Below are 19,417 nucleotides of genomic sequence, written 5' to 3'. Positions count from 1 at the left end.
TCAACATCCTTAGAGAGTAAAAGCTCCTAATGAATACCCACCAACTACCATGGAAAGTCAACACTAGACATGGAAACTAAGAAGCTAAACACCAGACACATTCCTCACAAAACCGCAAAAGCCAGCTCTACCCAAGTTGCACCCCATCAAAGACATCATTACACTTACATTTCTAAATAGTGCACACTACAATGGCAAATGCGATGCCCGCCAAACCTGTCGAGCCTCTGAGCAGTCCCTTAAGATATGCAGCAAATCCTATGGGCTCGCTTGCATCCATACATTCACAAATTACTATGGAGTCGTTATTCCTAGTGATATTAATCCAGTGCATGTTTGGATCAGTTGGTGAAAATTTGCACAGAATATTTTTCTTTAACTAACACATTTCAGTTGTATTTTGAAAAGTAATTTCAATTGTAAAAAAGAAAAAGAAAAGAGCAGAAAATCCAAAAGCTTTGTGTTAGTGCTTGAAAATTTCATCAGAAGCATTGGCCCTAAATACCCCATACTCATATGTCACCTCACATTTAACAAGTATATTACTTAAGAGCAGAAGTAAAAATAAAAATTTATTTTACACAGTTCTTACAGGCTTTAATCAAACTTAGTAGATTTCCAATCTTAACACAAACAATAATAAAAAGAACAAGTCCTGTTTCGTAGACAAGGTGCACTGCATGCAAATTAAGAACTTCCATACAAAACTGAAGGCCCCAAGCAGATATTAGTCAGAGTGTAAAAGATTAGACATGAGCAGTGCCTTCGGTGAATTTTGGATCCTCACACCTATACTTGCCATCAGGCCCAATACCAAAACCTTTGGGATCAGCAAAGACATTCTCCAGAAGCTGGCTGCGGGGTGGAAGAGGGCTCTCATCTGCAAATTCAACAGCTTCTTCAAGGACCTCGTCAATTTTCTTCTCTATGGCCTTCAATTCTTGTTCACTGGCTAAATTGTTTTCAAAAATGTATTTCTTCAATGCAGTGATGGGATCCCTACCAGCATAGTGTTCCTTCTCAGCTGTCAAAGTAGAAAAATATTATGATTACTAATAATTATTTGGAAACAGAAGAAGACTTGATGAAAAATATAACAAAAATATGTGGCTTATATATCATCACGAGATAAAAATTTACAGACTTCGAGAAATTAGTTTCTAGATGTATTATGAATATGCACCAGCAGTAACTAAGCAACTGAAACTTCCATAGTTGACAGCATGATTAGAATTAGAGTCTAGTAAACATCTGAATTTATCAAAATAGGCATTCACTAATCTGCAGCTAGCACCATGACATATCAAGTCAGATAACGACAGTCTGGGCTCAAACTAACAAGAGTGGAGTATGATTTTTCTATCTGCAAATTAATGCGACAAGATTGAAATGAGCAACTATCAACCCATGTAACAAGCTTAATTCATTTGTTTCTTGTGTTATTTTCCTTCTCCAAATTACTTTAAAGAGAAGAAAAGTTTGATAACAATAATGTAAAGAAAAAAATTATGATTGGTATTTGGTACAATCAATGAAGCAGTGTTAGAGGTGGAATAAACTGTGTCTGTAAGAGTACGTTATCCGAGTTGGTAATCCATTTTTTGAGGTAGGTGATGAACTAATCAAAATATACTTTTCACAGCGCGGGGTAGGATGCACATATCCTTAAACGAAATTGAAGTTTAAGTCCTCCACTTTCAATCAAGAGTCAAGACCAGCTTTATATAAACACTCTCAGGCAGCAAGGTTAGTAACATTAGTAATCTTTCTCTCAACTACCTACTAGTACCTATGGCTTCGAAAACTTGTTTTCTTAAATAAAGACATAAAGGTAAGGGATAAAAAAATACATTAGTCAAGCTAAAGAGTTTTTTACAATCATTTCAGAATTGAAGAAAATAATTGAAGTTTAAGAAACTGGTTGCTTAGGCTATAGTTCTTAATTAATTGGTAAAGCATAGTAACCTGACCCTATTGGATTGCATTTTCCAATGAAATCATACACATTCCATGACCAAATAACAACATTATACCTCTTGCACGGCTGCAAGTTCAACTCCACCGATCTATATTGCTAATCTAAAACCTTAACCACCTTTTTGGTTTGTCGTTTCTTTTTTTGGAATAGGGGAGGTTCAAGAATAAAAGTAGGTCAAACCCTTGTCAAGATAGGATGTTGAGCAATCTAAGCAACTACAGCAACTGTCAAGAGGTAACTGCTTTGGACACAGATGGTTCTTTTGAGAATTCAAAAGGATGTTAAGCAAATTGTAGGACAATAAAATATATAAGGATTATGCTTAGTGCAACTAAAGATAGATCCCACCAGAAACGCAAAGGACCACTAACATATGTACTTCAAAATGAAGAACATAGTAAAAGAATATAATAAAAGTAAATGCTCACCTGGGTCACGAAGCTCATCGGGATCAGCCAATGAGTGTCCTCTAAATCTATAGGTCTCACATTCCACTAGAGTTGGTCCCTCTCCTCTTCTAGCCCTTCCAATCGCCTCCTTTGCCACCTCCCTGACCTTCAAAACGTCCATCCCGTCTACATGAACCCCTGGCATTCCAAATGCTGGCCCCTTTTTCCATATCTCAGGATCTGAAGTTGCCCTGAGATGTGACATCCCAATGGCCCACAAATTATTTTCCACCACAAACACAATTGGCAACTTCCACAAAGCAGCCATGTTAAGGCATTCATAGAACTGTCCATTGTTACAAGTTCCATCTCCAAAGAATGCCAATGTCACATGATCACAATCTGCCTGATTCAATACCTCTCTTCTGTACTTGCTGGAAAATGCTGCCCCGGTGGCCACTGGAATTCCTTCACCAATGAATGCAAACCCACCGAGCACGTTGTGCTCTTTTGAGAACATATGCATCGAACCCCCCTGACCTCGGCAGACTCCCGTCGCCTTCCCAAAGAGTTCACTCATCACAGCCCGTGCCGGGACCCCTTTACTCAGTGCATGAACATGGTCCCTGTAGGTGCTCACTACACTATCTTCTTTCTTCAGAAGCTTGATGAATCCAGTTGACACAGCTTCTTGGCCATTGTACAAGTGAACAAAACCAAACATTTTGCCCCTATAATACATCTCGGCACACTTGTCTTCAAAGAACCTCCCTAATATCATGTCTTCATAGAGCTCCAACCCTTCCTCTTTTGTGATAAGCTGCCAAACAAATCCAGATAAACAACAGTCTTAATAACAAAATCTCCAAACAAAATTGGCAAACATGGCACAAAAATAACTATTTTCAATAATTTAAACTTCTAAAGCTAGATAGCACAAAAATAAAACCCAAGAAATCTAAATCACCAGTGTGTGAAGGAGCTATGCATCTGAAAGAGAATAAGACAAAATTGACATTTGAATCATGCAGAGCATAAATTATCATATGGGTTCAATTCCAATGAGCTGAATTGTGTGAAAAATCAAGTTTTTTCCTCAACAAACCCATTACAGAGAATCAATAGCTATTCACATCAAGTAAAGATTTTTCCAACGAAAAACAACAATTAAGGATAAAGGGTCACCAGATTGGAGGTTCGTTCGAGAAGAACAGCAGCAGCAGGGGAAGAAGAAGAAGAACGGCGCTGAGCAAGAACCTTAGCGGGGCCCGCATTGAAGCGAAGCACCTTGCGAGCGGATCCAAGGAAAGAGGAAGAAGGGTTAGCTCTGGAAACATCGAAGGAGAGAGGCTTGTTGTCATTGGATCTGGGGATGGTGGAATTGATAGGAGGAGGAAGGTGGGAGAATTTGGTCGCAGTGAAAGACATCGTTGAATACTATGTATGATGTTTGTGTGTGGAGAAGGAGAAGAAGAAGAATGAAAGGAAAATGGAATGGGATTCAATTGAGGTGTTTAGTTTATATAATGAGATTCAGAAACAAAGGGTGGTGGTGAATCATGAATGTGGCGGAGGAAACGAGGGAGTGTAACTTGGTGATAATCGTTGTCTTCACCGTTGGGGGTCTTTGCCAATGTGCAATGTGCCAATGTGTGTGTGTCTATGATTATGACCTTGTGTTGCAAATTCATTTGATACACCGAAATCCAACCAACTTTTCCTACATTTGCATTTAGTTACCTACTTAAACCATTTCTCTATATGAGGATAAACCAATGTTTGATGAACTCCTACTTGTCCCCCAAAGATGCACTATTGTGTTAATTTGGGATTTTTAATTAGTGAAATGGGTATATGATTGGTGAACATACACATTTGGTTGGGGTCTTTCTATTGTGACGGTTAAAAATTGTCGCTAATGCATGCATGTGTCAGAAATGTGTCAACTCTAATGCATATGTCTATGTCTGTCTATAGATAAGAACTCTTGGTGTAATATCCAAGTGGCATCAAACTCATTTAGGTTGAAGTGACTTACAATTCCATAAAATGAGTATTTAATTATAATATTTAAAAATAATAATTTAAAAGTATAATTTATTTTTGTATTGCTAAGTATCTTAAATACCAGCAATCATGAGACTAATTCTCATGAGACTTGGAGGTTATATTAAGTGAGTAAGTCTCTTCTAACAAATTATTCTCCATACACAATGTCTGGGGATCTAACTCTCGACTGATTAAATATTTAAAAAACTCAGTTATTTATTAATTGTGCTGAAACTTGTTGGTTAATAGGTTAAATTTTTGAAACACTAAATTATGGGCTAATGTATTTATGCAAAATAGACGAAATAAAATTGGAAAAAAGAAGGCAATGAATCTATCATTAATATATTAGTTGGGGTACTTTTTATGCACTAATGTAGCATAGCATCCTTTGTTAATTTCTCAAATAAGAAAGGGTTGGATATTTGTGCATGAAATTTCTTATTATTACATCATACTTCCAAACAACCTGGACCAAATATAAAACAAGTGATTATGATGCGTGGTTTCTTCATATTGGAGCAGGAATTAGTGATTATTTGGTTAATGGATACGGATCTTCCTCATTCATTCATCTAGACTATGACATGCTTATAATTTATGCAGGGTAAGTAATGTTGCCACTTACAAATTGACTGCTTTGTTTTGTCATTCTTTTTTTAGATATTCTTTGTCGTAATAATTCATGAGTTGAGGTGAATGATATTAATATGCAGTCATTATGAAGCTAATAATTGAGACTTGGGCTATGAGAGTTTTGAAAGGTGAATCGAAAGAAGCTCATCACATTGGAATGAATGATCATATGCTTCTTCTTCTTTTCGAGCACAGTGGAATGATCATGTGAACCTGGTTATCTGCCGACCTGGCACGGCATATGGATCAATTCCAAGTCCTTTTCATACACGATAACTTGAGCCACATGTTATCAACTTATGATTTTAATCTGGTATATGTAATATATTATCCTTCATTATAGCATCAAAGGGGTCCATAGCTCAGTGGTAGAGCATTTGACTGCAGATCAAGAGGTCACCGGTTCGAACCAGGTTGGGCCCTTATTTTCGTTTTTAAACGTTTTTAAATTTCTCTTTATATTGCACGGATATTAACGCTAAGATTCATTGCATTTTGGAATATATTAATTGGTGAATAAAAAGGCAATGATTATTCTTTTTCTTATACACGAGGAAAAATTATAAATTGCAAAATACAAATTCCACAAATGCTTCATCTCTTTTATTCTTTTTTCTTTAACTTTCCTTCTCTTCCATTCCACTAGTACCATTTTCAATATTTTTTATAAAGAACGATAAAAATAATAGAACTATAAAATATTATTAATTTAAATTAATTGATTTAATTTTTTAAAAAATAATATTTTAAGGTAATTATTACAATTATGATGTTATATCCATCAAGAGTAGCTAAGATAAAAATGAAACTTTATCATGAATATGTTATTAATGATTAAAGACCATATAAAATTGTGTGATAAATTTTTAAAAAAAGAAAAGATAATAAGGATACACATGATTTTTTTTTAAAAGTATGATGATATAAATCATTAAATTGTTGTGGTTATATGATATACTAGTACTTTTACCCGTGCGATGCACGGGGGATTTTAATTTTTGTTTATTGTACAAAAAAATTTAAATTTGTGTTATGTTTATTAAAAAGAATTGATAGGAAAATGTTAGTTGTCAAAAATGTTAGTAAATTAGTCAATCCTCGGGGTTCGAATGCTAGATCCTTCACCCTTCATTTCCCCAACTCTTATGTCATCTAACTCTTACCACTTGAGCTAACATTCGGAGACAATAAAAAATAGTTTACGAATTAAAAGGACAAATAATTTTGAATATAAGAAAACACAAATTTATAAATTTTTTCGGTCGAGAATTTGTTTGTTTTTATTTTGTAGAAGCACAACCATTTTATGTATTCTTAGGTTTTGTCTTTAATGTTGCACTATTTAATTTAGTTTCTTATAGAGGAAAAAAATTGTTTTGTTACCCGTGCTTGCACGGCGGGGATATTCATTTTGTTTTTTGTGTGTATTTCTTTTAAGTCTATGAGTTCTTTTAAAAGATATTTTAGGGATTAAAAGAACTAAATCTATTTTGGATATATGAAATCATAAATTTGTATGTTTTTGCTCCAACGGTCATCTCCCTCCTCCATCGTCTTCTTCACCATGGAACCCTTAAAATAGTCACATGAGAAGCATGTGACTTGTCCAGTCATCAAGCGCTATGAAGAAAGTCACGTGAGACACGCGTGAGGGAGCCGCATCAGCTTATCACGTTAGTTTTCTCACGGAAGGCAAACGACAGACCAAAAGTGCAACAACATGTATAGTTGGAGGACATTTTTTGCTAATTTTGAAGTTTGGGGACGATTTTCGCAGGAAGGCAATAGTTGAGAGACCAAAAGTGCAATTAAGCCTTGTTTTTTTGAGTAGCTATTTTATTTTTCTTTTTTGTACTTATTTTTCTAAATGCTCGATTGATAGTTTTTTCGATATCTATTAAATAATCTATTCCATGGAGTTAAAGTCATGTGCTAAAAATAGCCATTGAATGTTTTTTTTTCAATTGGAATAATTACATTGTGAATAAAATTGAAAGTGTATCGTTGCACATTTCCTGTAAAAAATCGTATTCGACACTGCGAAAGATCTCTTTATACCATAATATCAATCTTTCAAATTCTCACATTAAAGTGTATTTAACTTTCCTTTTTATTCTTGAATTCAAAAAAAACTTTCCTTTTTATTTGAAATTATATAAACTTAAAAATGGACAAAACTAAAAAATAACCATAAAGACCAATTACTTAAAGAACCTTGCCTTCGTAATTCCTTTTTATTTTTTATTTTTCATTTTTCGCTTTATGCTTTTTATTTTAACATTTAGAAATACTGCACCTTTTTTAATTCGGAATTCAACAATATAAATTTAATTTTAAAACAATAAACTTTCATTTTTTAGGATTAATATATTTTATAAATTCTAACTAATTAATCATGTCTTTTGGAATTCCTAACTGATATTAATTACATATTTACCACTAAAATTTTCAATAAACACATATCTCACATGTAACTGAAATAATTGTAGTGCAAAGATTTTTTTCCTTTAATTTATTGTTAAGAAAGATATTTTTTTGTATCGTCATTATGAGCATGAACGTGTTGTGTGGTTTTTAAATAATAAAACCAAAATTAAAAATTATTTTGCATTGATATCAAATTTATGTTAAAACTATGTTCATTGGATGTTTCAAAAAAAAATCATTTTCTATGAAGTTCCTAACTGATATTAACCACTAATTTTTTTCATGCACAGAAATTAACCACATGGAATAGAAATAGTTATAGTGCAAAGGGTTTTTTCCATTAATTAAGGAAGATAATTTCTTTCTTTTTTTTTTGAAATAAAAGGAAGATAATTTCTTAAATTGGCATTATGGCCATGAATGAGCATGTGATATTGTTTCGATGAATTTACTCTTTATCAAAAGGGAGATATATGTTTAAAATTTACTATTTTTTTTACCATAATACCAATTTTTCAAATTCTCACATTAATTGGATTAGCATGTATTTAATTTTCCTCTTTAATAGAATTTTCAATATAAGATTTAACTTTTACATGAACAAAAGACCGAAAACAAAGATTGAGTTAAGAGGGCCTAAGATTGTTATAATAACCATGATTTTGTGCTTCTAAATAGTGCTTTGATTGCAGTTGGACCAAATGACAATTTTGGCCACTTCTTTTAACCAAGGACCCGGACATAAAGCAGTAGTAACCTATCTTCATTAAAAATAAACTGATGACACAACATGCTACAAAACTAAAACTCTTAGCAAGATCACATAAAATATAGTCTAAAGTGTGAAGACAACATAAGACATACATGCTTTGACCCGTGCGATGCACGGAGGATTTTTATTTTAATTTATCGCGTAAATTTTTTAAAATATGTGTTGTTTTTATTATATTTATTAAAATATATTTTAAGGATAAAACGAAAAAATGAATTTTATATATAAGGAAAAAAATCGTGATGAAACTGCTAAATATTACATACATGTGCTGCCATGATAATTCTCCTAAATATATAATCAACCTGATTACAACTGATAACTTTAGTGGTTGGAAATCCTAAGCCCACAAAAGAAAGAAAGTTGAGAAAACATGAAAACTTGATACAATTTATAGTTTTTCTATATCTTGGTACACTTTACAGCTTTGTGAAGTTGGATGTACCTGCAGTCCATGAAATATTTCCAGCATTGAAAGCTTAGGAACATGGGCAACATCCACAAACCCAGCCTCCTCACAAAAGTGTCAGAAAAGCATGTTTTTGGAGCGCAATCAGTGGACCAAGATTCTTGACCATAAGAGATGGATAAAGTAGTTAATAAAGAAGTTTACCTGATAAACTCCAGGACCCCCACTTCCTGATCATCTCCACTTGTGTTCATTACACGCAGCAGAGGAGCGGAACATGTATAAAACAATAGTAAGGAAAAATAGGTTTTTTTAATGAGATAATAGAAAAATAAATATAGAAGCAGATGGCATTACCTAAAGGTACAAAGATGTAAATCAAAGAAACAGAAAGCAAACCTTTTTGTCAAGCGAAATCTTGCCATTAAACATTCATCCACCATTGTTTGGTCTTACTCCGACAACTCCACCTGTCTCAGCGTCAAGTACGAAATGAGATCAAATGTGACCATAACACAGAACATGCACCAAAACAACACCAACACATGATTCCTCATCAACATGAATAATATATATCAGAACTAACTAAAAGACAGGGAGAAAAATAGACATCCTTAAACAATCAGACTTCAGAGAGAATGGAAGGAGTGAGGAGTTTGTATTTGGGTGCTTCAGTGAGAAGCTTGTCATAGCTGGCTTGATCCTTTTTCGATCCCTTGCTCCACCTATGGTTAGCACAAATATATGACCTTTATACCACACACCCCATCTTTCATATTGCATAAATCATAACAAAAATTTATTCTTTGTAGAAAATGATTGGTATCAAATTTTTTATGTGAGCTCTGACACCCATCATGGATAATAAAAAAAATCCAACCGATTACTCCCATCAAGAGATATTACATTAAGGGGAGAAAAAGAAACGAAACCAAAAAAAAGAGAGAAACGCAAACCTTCTTCTTGGCACCGCCAGATTTTGCAAGCAAGGAGGAAGGTGGAGGAGCCTAGTCCTGAGTATTGGAGATTGAATATATAAAATAAAATTTTGCTGAACCATGGCGTGATATATTCAGGCAAACATTATCTGCTACAATAGGCAAAGTCATATGTTTAGTAAATTATTTTGACATAAAACAAACAATGGAAGACATACTCACATGAAAATAGGACCTCAAGAGAGACCCACAACATCAGTAGCAAAACATAATTTCAGAACTTGAGAGATCAAACCTTCATCAATAATAACATAATTTCACTCAATGCAGAATACAAAATGAAACGAAAGGAGAAAAAATGTTGAACAAAATGTAGTGGAAGAATTAGACTCACCCTAAAATTGCAGAGAAAAAAACACTATCATTAAGAAGGAACTTTTGAGCAACCAAAACCTACTAACATTGACCTCATGGGGGGTGATTCACCACCATAATCAATGTGCTGCGGTGTTGAACACCAAAAAAGCACCACATAATCGAGGTTAGGAACGCGGAACATGGAAAAAGGAGCAGCATCAAAACCGTGACACTCATTCAGAGGGTTCACCACTCGGCATTCAATGGTGCTTGCTGCTTCACTCGCCCTCATTGCTTTTAGATAACAGATGAAATACCCAAAATCCTGAAATACCCAAAACAGGAAAATTGTAATTAAGAACAAAAAGGGGAATCAAATGGTGATTTCAAGAAGTGGTTGTTAATGGGAGAAAATGGAGAAGTGAAGTTTGGATCTCATACGTTTCCATCGATGGTGAGAATCAGAGGAGGAAAAGGACGACTTGCTGGATACACCGCTGTGCTCCTCTTCACCCTGAATCCATGCTGGTATCGAAGACAGAGAAGCCACCAGAGGTGGAGAATCAGCTTGCTCATTGATCCTGTCGCAATTCTTGGCAAGGGAGTCATTTTCATTGTTGTGTTGCTTACCTTCATTTTAATGTCTCTTTTAACAACTTGGTCAAAAAAATTATCACTTCATTTTAACCCATAATATCAATAATTATGACATCTACAACATACTAAAAGATTTTAAAACCCAAAATTGGTGTTTTCAATTAAATCAATTGTTGTTCAACAGGTTATATATCAAAAGTTAGACTATAATCAACTCATAAGCTTTCAAAACACAATTATTGAAGGTAGGTAATCACCATAATCAAGGAGACTGGCTCGTCATGAAGCTTAATATAATAACCAATTATGAACCAAAGCCTAAAATATCCTACCTTCTTTGATTTCTCCTTCTCAATAGCATCTCTGCGCTTATCCTTGTCAGATCCCTGGACAGAAATTAAAGGTGTAAAGACATATTTATAGGCATCAGTTCACTAATATAATATAAACTAAAAGTTAGAATGGTGAAAGGGAGAAAATTCTTACCAATTTAGCAAAGATCTCATCATTGTCTTTCTTGTGGGAAAGTGGCTGCATGGATTCAAACTCCTTTGCATCCACCTTTTTCACTTCAGTCTTGAGTGCTTGCAGGACTTTTCTTTTCTCTTCCAGCACCTTCTCATATTCTTCCAGTGTCATCTCCTATCACAGTTTAGATTGCATTTAGAGAAGGACAAACAGAAGCCAATAGAATATAAATTCAACATGTAACACTTAATTCAGAAACTATATGAGCAAAAAATAATACATGCAGATCAAGTCTCTAACACTTTCAAAAGGTAAACCAACACTGAATGAAAACATCATTTCATAATCAAGAAAACAATGCTGAGCAAGAGTTTCTTTCTCGTAAAGAATCCCATGCAATTCATAAGATGAACTTATGACCCAAACTGAACTTGAATGATTTATCATTCAATCAAAAGACACAACTCTCCTGTTAGTCTCTGGATAATGAAAGGCATAAAATTCAGAAGAAGCAAAATCAAGATCAATGGAGAAAGCTTTAAGATTATTAACCTTGTCCTCAGGCTCCTTTTCTTCACTTTCATTAACAGGGCTTTCCTTGTTTCCATATGTTGCCTCTTTTTCCTCGGTTGCAGGCTTCTCATCACCCAAATTCTTCAAAAAACTCTTCCCCATGACAGAAATTAAAAATTCCAAACCTGCAAAACCTAACATGATTAAAATCAATCTGAACCCCCTTTCGTTCAAATTAAACTGGGTCGAACAGATTTTCATAGTCTAGAGGGGAAGGTGACAGATTCAGAACAGAGAAAAAAAAAACAAACAAAGAATCTGAGGTGAAACCGCAATTCTGCCAAGAAGAAAATAATGTTAAGCCGTGCACGCGATTAAAAGCCCTAGAAGAATGAAAACAGATGAAAAAGGAGAATCCAACTCGCAATCTGTTATGAATGTGGTCGATTGAGTTTCTCCTTCAAGCCGTCGTTGTTCACTGCTTCTCCGTTGGCAGCAAGAGCAAGCTCGACGAACATGGGGAAGGGCTGAAGCGTGATTCAGCGAGAACTTTATTTTAGAGACTTTGAGAGTAACGGCAAGGAAGAATAAACGCTAGAGACGAAGCGGCTCCAAAATAGAAACGCACGGTTAGGGATTTTAGAGAGTCAATGATTCTTTTTAAAGAAGGAGATTGCTGGAGGATTTGGATGGCCAAGATTTGATCCGTAAATAATAACTTAATGTGAATCAATGGCTGAGATTCAATCTAAGTGAAATAAAAGGGACTTTTACCAAAATATCCATGGTCAAGCTTCATTGCCTTTAAATTTATTTGTTGATTGACAGATTTACCCCTAAGGCTGCTAAAACTCTTCCTTTATAGAGTTTATAGATTTTAAATTTAATTAATATCACATGTATAACAATTAATAAAATAAGAACCATGAAATTAAAAACTTATGTTATTAATCATATAACACAGTACAAAAATGAAAACAATATAATGTCTATCATTTAACATCCTATTCATTTTATGTAACTAAGAGTTGTCTTAAGTGAATAAAAATAACTTAATACTGAGGGATGAAATCTCCAAATCGCAGCTATGGTAAAGTTTTTCCAAACCCAACAGACAAATCTTTCTTTTCTTCATTTGATTCAGGCAGTGGAACGACAAGGTATGGCACAAATCAGAATGAAGATGTAGACGATGAAGAGGTTAAAGCGAGGAGAGCGATGATGAAGATGAAACAGAGAAAAAGTAAGTTGAAGCAGGTGCATGATGGAGTTTCTCTCTTCGTCCTACTTCCATATCAAAGAGCTCTTTACACAGTTCAAAAGTGTTATTGGGACCTTCGTTCAGAGGAATAATTAAACAAAAGATTGGGAGAAGATTGAGGTTCAGATACATGAGCCTGAAAACAATGAAAGAAGTTTTGAAGGCAATTACCAATCTTGACGGCATGAAGGTTGGCAGATCATCCCCGGTGGTGCCGGTTGCTAAATACCCTCTTCGTTTTCCTGATATGCTTATGCTGGATTTTAAGGTAGAATAAGATGAGGTGGTTGATGCATTTGATGTTGCAGGGGGAGAGATGAAGAGCTTTTCCAGAAAATATCTCCCCCTAAGCAATAAAGATGTTGAAAGGTGAGTGTACGCAGGTTGCTACAGACTTGGCGGTGTTTAATCCAAGAGTTCCTCGTCTGGGTATTAGAGGAATCGTTTTCAACGATAAGCAAGTGGATGTTGTCATGGTATCCCTCATGAGAAGCATATTCTTTAGAGAAGGGAATATGATGATGGCAATTAATTTTGACGGTGTTGATTCGGTGTTTAATCAAAGATATTTCCCATATGCACACTTGACATATACATTTATGGGTCCTTTTTTGTGGTGTTATTCCCCTTCAGTCTATTCTTCCTCCAGCAGTGGTGACTTTGGGTATCGTGGGTTCCTCATGTTATGGCTCGAGACATCCGGTTAGCTATGATTTGCTTGGATCTTGTTCTTCCCGGGCTGGGTGATAAGCACATAATTGATGCACTTTATGTGTGTCTTTATAAGCTTTATTATATACATTTTTTTGCTTAATTGTTATGACTTTGTCATGTACAGATCATTAGTGCTTATTTGAATTATTCATGGAAAAGTGCTTAATTCTACACTTTTAATTTCTGTGACTGTTTTGCTAGAACATGTTAAATATGGAGTTACTGATACTCAAAAAGAGTGCATAATATGTCGTTGGAAAGATAACTTTCCATGTTTAGCACAGTCTGAGAATCAGCTTAGAATATGGTCATAATTTCCTTGCAAAGTTGTTGTCGCTAATCCTACTAGTCTGGAGCAAGCTTCACTAAAATGATCAAATCTTGGGCTACAGAACTCCGAATTAGGATCCGATTGAAGGCCCGTGAAGCTAACTTAAAGAGTTACAACTCTCATGTTTACCTCGATTGAAGATTCAGACTTCTTGTGAGACCCGCAAATTCCTGAGTGATCAACAACTTACTCTTTTATGTGAGCCCGATTTTGTGAAGATTTAGAAAAGATTTAGATAACAATGGATTGTTACTTGATGAACAAGTTTATTTACTAGTATAAATAAGAGATGTTTAGACTTCACCACCTGACCACCATATCACCTCATCACTTTCTCCCTCTTTTCTAGTATGAGTTGCTAAACTCCTTAGTTAGTCATATAATTTTTAATATTCTTGTGTGTGAAAACTTGAGGTTTTGTTCTTCATGCAAATTCGTTCTTTATTAATTCTCTTCATCTCCGTTTCTGATCTAGGGTTTGCTTAATTTCGTAGTTTTAGAAATAAGAGTTGATGCATGTTCGCTTAGTTCATGTTAGTTCGTAACTGTTTCTTAATCGCTTAGTTTAGGAAACTGTGAATTAATTTCCGCTTAGTTAATTATTTCTCACGAATGAGAGAATTAATAAGGAAGAATTAATCTTTTGTAACCAATCAAGGTTTGTTGCACTTGAATGTTATAATCCAAGGACTAACGCTTTCTCTTATTTGAATTAAATCTCTTTTAATTTCTATTTGCTTACTTTTCAATCAAATCAACCAAACCCCATTTTTAATTGCTTTGTTTAACTCTAATATCAATTAATATTTCACCGAGTCCTCGTGAGATCGATCCTAGTGTTCAACACCTTGTACTACATTCAAAGCAGATTACTTTAACACGCACCCGTGATAGTGCGTTTGCCACTGGGTCTATACTCCCTTTGATGATGATATGTTGGATCATCCTCAGGGTTGTGGTGAGGAAGAAGGATTGGAGGCGTCGAAAAAGAGGACGTCCTAGAAAGATGAATAGTAGAGGACCGAAGATGAGAATGAAAATTTTTGAGGTAGTGGTGGATCAGGGGACGGTGGTGTCAGAATAGGAGCAGGCTTTGACTAATCCTCTGATTCTTCTAGAGGTCGTTGGCTCCTATTGCATCTTGGCAAAAGCGAATCATATTTGCCTTCAAGGGGAAAAGAGATGCGTACATTTTAATGGGTTTAACGAACAAGTTGTTTTAAGCTTAGCAAAGCATTTACGTTCTAAATACCCTATGCTTTACGGCTGAGATATTGGATGACTTTTTCTTTTAAGGTTCTCTTTTTAGGTGACCTTGGCCCGATGTGTTTTTGTTTTGGATTTGTGGGCTTTTTTTATCCTTCTTGGTGTGCTTGAGGTTTGTGCATTGATGTTTTTGTTTTTTTGTTTTGTAGAGGTTGTTGTTCCCTTCTTTTAGGTGGGTCTACCCTTGTATAAGGTGTTCTCAAGCCTTCTCTGCTGATATATAGTACATTCAATTTTTCTAAAAAAACTAAGAGTTAGTTTCATTTTTCATTTTATTTATGTTAACACATCTGAATTTCATTATAATATTTCCTTTATTATGACTAACAAGATAGTCAATGCTTTAACATGCATGCTATTATCATGATGAAAATAATAGTTGCATTTTATCTAACAACCAACATATCATGAGTGCACAAAATAGGATGACAATATAATATAAATTTGTACAAAATAGAGGTAGTTTTGTTGTGTGCTTTGATGGAATAAGGGTTTTGTAATTAAGAATTTAGTCCTTGTAATTAGGGTATGTTGTATTTTGGTCTTTGTATTAATGATCAATGATTAGTTTGACTCAGTTGTAATAAGATTGTATAAATACAGTACTCATAGTGATTATGAGTGCTGCAATCAATGAATAAACATTCCCTCTCTCTCTTCATTAGTGTTGATGATTAACATTAATCTTTCTCTCTCACATTGATTACTATTCCTAACATTGAATGCTCAGATTCAATCCATTGAGCTAAGGGATTCAAGTTCTGAATACAACAATGGTATCAGAGCATGGTTCCGGCGATCCAAACCACCACGTGAAGGCGGCAAGCTGCGATGGAGGTCAAGAATTGACGATGGAGGTGTTTGCTCCGATCGAGTTTCCGATGAAGGTGGACGCTTCGTTCAAGGTCATGGCAAGAGCAAATGGAAATTTTCCCTCATCGCTGCCAGTTCTTGATGGCAAGAACGACTGGGATCGATGACATACCCAGATGGAGGTGATTTTTGGCTTCTAAGATATCCTTGAATATGTCACTTATGAGTATGATCCATTACCTGAGAATCCTACGGCAGAGCAGAGTGCAACGCATCGTAAGCCAAAGAAGAAGGACTTGAGAGCATTATTCATCATTCACCAGTGTCTGAATCCTGCGGATTTTGAGAAAATCACTGCAGCCAAGACCTCGAAGGAAGCTTGGGACATCTTGAACAAGAGCTATGATGGAGTCGACAAGCTGAAGAAGGTGAAGCTGCAAACATTGCGTAGGCAATATGAGGATCTTCGAATGGAGAAGAGTGCGACAGTCTCCAAATTCTTCACTTGTCTTCAGACTCTCACGAATCAGATGAAGACCAATGGTGAAGTGATGACTGATCAAACTCTGGTGGATAAGGTGCTTCGATCACTCACATCAAAGTTTGATCACATAGTCACAACAATCGAAGAATCCAAGGATCTTGAGGCAATTAAGATTGATGAGTTGCAGGGCTCACTTGAGGCACATGATATGAGACTAAATTTGAGGCTCACTTCGTACTTGGTCCACCCATGAACAATCTTTTTAATCTTTAGTAGTATATCTTATTCATTATATACTTTTTTTTATATGGAATTCATATATACTCCTTATGTATTAGAAATAATAAAAACAATTATGAATTAAATTTTTCTTGTTACATATAGTAGCAAATCTATAACATAGATGTTTTTTTTAATTTATGCTTTTGAAAATTCATAATATAGATGTTGAATAGAAAAGGAAAAAAAGCCTTCCAATGGCTCCATAAGAGAAAAAATAAATACCACAAAATTTCCACCATAATATACTACAATAAAATTTACATTTTTTAATTTTAAATAAATATTATTTTACTAAAAATATATATTAATGTATGTTCACACAATGCGCAAATCAAACATCTAATTTAGTTATAATTTATTCCTCCTTAGCTACATTTTCCTTCACTTAGATTTTAAGGTACTTCTTTTATCGCCTTAGGCTTGTGAGAATAGACATAATTTTACCCAAGATAACGTAGAAGTCATAAACATCCTAAATATTAATCTCTAAAGTGTGTATAGTTATTATAAGCAAAACATATGAAAACAAGGTATAATATTATCTTTAAATAGATATCTCAAGTCGGTCAACATTCTCTATCCGACAAAATGGTAAAACGCCTCTATCACATCCAACACGACACCAATGATCATGAAATTAGCTCCTGACCCTAAGGCAAGGGCAAAGTTAATGTCACTGTTGTTGGCAACTCTGGAATAGCTCCCGATGCTAAGGACAAGGGAAAAGTTGATCCAATTGATCCCACCCCACCCCTGACTACAAGAGCAAGGGCAAGGGTAAAGTTGATTCAGTTGATCCCACCCCCACCCTAACTCCAAGGGAAAAGGTGATGGTGATCTTGTTCTATCCGCACTAGTGCGGTTCCCTGTTCGTTGTCGTGGCGTGTAGCGAGGGGTGTAGCACTAGCAGCTCAATGCATGCGTGCCAAGGGATGCATCTGACCGGTGATTTCGGGGTCTTATTGTAAATTTCACAAGGCTCAAGCAAGAGGTTATAAGCGTAAAAGTTCTGCTGCAGATGCTCCACTGTCATCATGGCCACCACCTGGTCCAGCTCAAGGTCCAACTCATCAGGTGTGCATTTGGCGCTGTTTAGAGGCTGCCAAACGGTAGCCTCTATTGTGCTGAGCACCAGCCCCTATTGCAGGATGAGAGGATTAAGAGATTCAAGCTGCTGAAACCTTGTGGATTAGAGAGACATTAGATTTTAATGTACATTTTCAAATCTTTAGTTGGTTATCAAAATTTGCTTCAATTTAGTTAGTAGGTACTCTTTACATTGGTTATTACAATTTTTGCTTCAATTTGGTTTAGTTGATCTTGAATTCGCGAGGAAATTCAATTTGATGCTCGTGGTAGAGATGCATCTTTGATTTTGAGAATAACGCAGTTAGTCAGTAATTTCTTTGATGATTGTCAATGTTGAAGTATGCAAAAGAAAATAGTTTTTTCAACAAAAAAAAATAGAGGTATTTTAGTTTGTTGTTCTGTTCTCCTTGGATCATCATTTTTCATTGAACTAAGTGTATTCTTCAAGAGGTCTTATGTGATGTTTTTTTTGGTACAAGCTAGATGTCTTATGTGATGTTTTGTTCTATCATAAATATATAATAATTAAGGAATATATAGAAGTTGGAGCTCATATATCCCATTATGTTCCATCATACCTGATCTATTTACTAAATGTTACCTCAGTTTGTAATTTATAGTTAAAATTTAAAAAATGTTTAATTTGAGAAATTAATTTTCAAGCATCATTCTAATAATAAAAAATCACTTTTATATGTAAATATTTATACACCAACCACTTATATTAGTATTTTTAAAAAATAATAAAATTACATATAAATACTTCTGAAAATACTTAAACAACAAATTTAAAATAAATGAAGTTTTATTAGTTTAACATCTAATAATACATTTTTAAGTAGTACATTTTAAACAAAGTTTTAGTAAAAAAAAATCAATATTTGAAATGGTTGAAGATTCAACCATAGAGAACAACAGGTGCAACCATCAAAGCTTTATTTGGCCACTACCTTTCGGCCCCCTCGTCTTCCAGCTCGGGGATCACATGCCTCAACCTCCCCATCCCTCTGTGCTGATTGGCTGGGATCCATCGCCCCAAGATTGGACCAAGGTGAACGTGGATGGCTCTGTTTGTGAGCCTCTGAACAGAGCAAGCTGTGGAGGGATGTTTCGTGACTCCACAGGTCGCTGGATAACAGGCTTCTATCACAATCTTGGCTCCTCGAGTGTCCTGGTAGCAGAATTCTGGGGGATTCTCACGACGATTGAATTAGCCTGGAATTTGGGCTTACCCAAGGTGATCATCGAAAGAAATATCCTCACGGCAGTCAATCTCATTACCAAAGGGTGTGAAGACACTCACCCGATGGAAACTTTTTTCCACAACTTCCACAAATGGCGCTCTAAATCTTGGAACATGGTCCTTACCCACATGCGAAGGCAGGGGAATGTCGTTGTCGATTTTCTGGCGAACTTAGGCCACTCTGTTGACCCCCCCTCCCCCCCGGCTGCTACCTACTTCTGCCGGGTGACTCTTCAGGAGCTTCTCTTCCTAGGCAAGTCTTAGTTTAGGCTTCGGGGCTTAGCCCCTCCATGTTACCAAAAAAAATAAAAAATAAACTTTATTTGGCTGCACCGTTTGATCAATCAAAGGGTCACTAGCTATAAGTGCTGAAGAGGCTGCAGGAGAGAGAACAAGTGGAG

At 35.4% G+C, this 19,417-nt stretch overlaps 2 protein-coding genes and 1 non-coding gene across 13 annotated transcripts; 1 reads left to right on the top strand and 2 right to left on the bottom strand.

Annotated features, from left to right (window-relative positions):
• Positions 1-517: 517 nt before the first annotated feature.
• Positions 518-4,026, bottom strand: LOC130746342 (pyruvate dehydrogenase E1 component subunit alpha-3, chloroplastic). The gene is made up of 3 exons (XM_057598941.1): positions 3,553-4,026; positions 2,407-3,187; positions 518-1,024 (listed from the first exon to the last, which is right to left on the bottom strand). Exons 1-3 carry the CDS (start codon positions 3,793-3,795, stop codon positions 747-749), a joined length of 1,302 nt encoding a protein of 433 aa, XP_057454924.1. The 5' UTR covers positions 3,796-4,026; the 3' UTR covers positions 518-746.
• A 1,377-nt stretch (positions 4,027-5,403) lies between these two features.
• On the top strand, positions 5,404-5,475 carry TRNAC-GCA (transfer RNA cysteine (anticodon GCA)). The gene has a single exon. It is a non-coding gene; the product is annotated as a tRNA-Cys (tRNA).
• A 3,016-nt stretch (positions 5,476-8,491) lies between these two features.
• On the bottom strand, positions 8,492-13,288 carry LOC130746340 (RGG repeats nuclear RNA binding protein A-like). Of its 11 annotated transcripts, none has more exons than XR_009022091.1 (8): positions 12,966-13,287; positions 11,573-11,718; positions 11,039-11,194; positions 10,885-10,938; positions 10,397-10,585; positions 9,993-10,280; positions 9,821-9,893; positions 8,492-9,750 (listed from the first exon to the last, which is right to left on the bottom strand). XR_009022091.1 is itself a non-coding variant. In XM_057598937.1 (7 exons), the coding sequence occupies exons 2-6, from the start codon at positions 11,693-11,695 to the stop codon at positions 10,023-10,025; spliced, it is 780 nt and encodes a 259-aa protein (XP_057454920.1). In that variant the 5' UTR covers positions 11,696-11,718; positions 12,966-13,287; the 3' UTR covers positions 8,492-9,893; positions 9,993-10,022. The 11 variants fall into 11 exon arrangements, 5 of the variants coding, with proteins under 5 accessions (XP_057454920.1, XP_057454921.1, XP_057454919.1 ...); XR_009022092.1 differs by having other exon boundaries at positions 8,492-9,747; XR_009022087.1 differs by having other exon boundaries at positions 8,492-9,385; positions 9,617-10,280.
• Between the last annotated feature and the right edge of the window lie 6,129 nt (positions 13,289-19,417).

Source organism: Lotus japonicus, chromosome 3 (genome assembly GCF_012489685.1).
Source record: "Lotus japonicus ecotype B-129 chromosome 3, LjGifu_v1.2".
Lineage (NCBI taxonomy): Eukaryota > Viridiplantae > Streptophyta > Magnoliopsida > Fabales > Fabaceae > Lotus > Lotus japonicus.
Note: the sequence above shows the minus strand (reverse complement) of the source record. Positions and strands in the feature narration are given on the sequence as shown.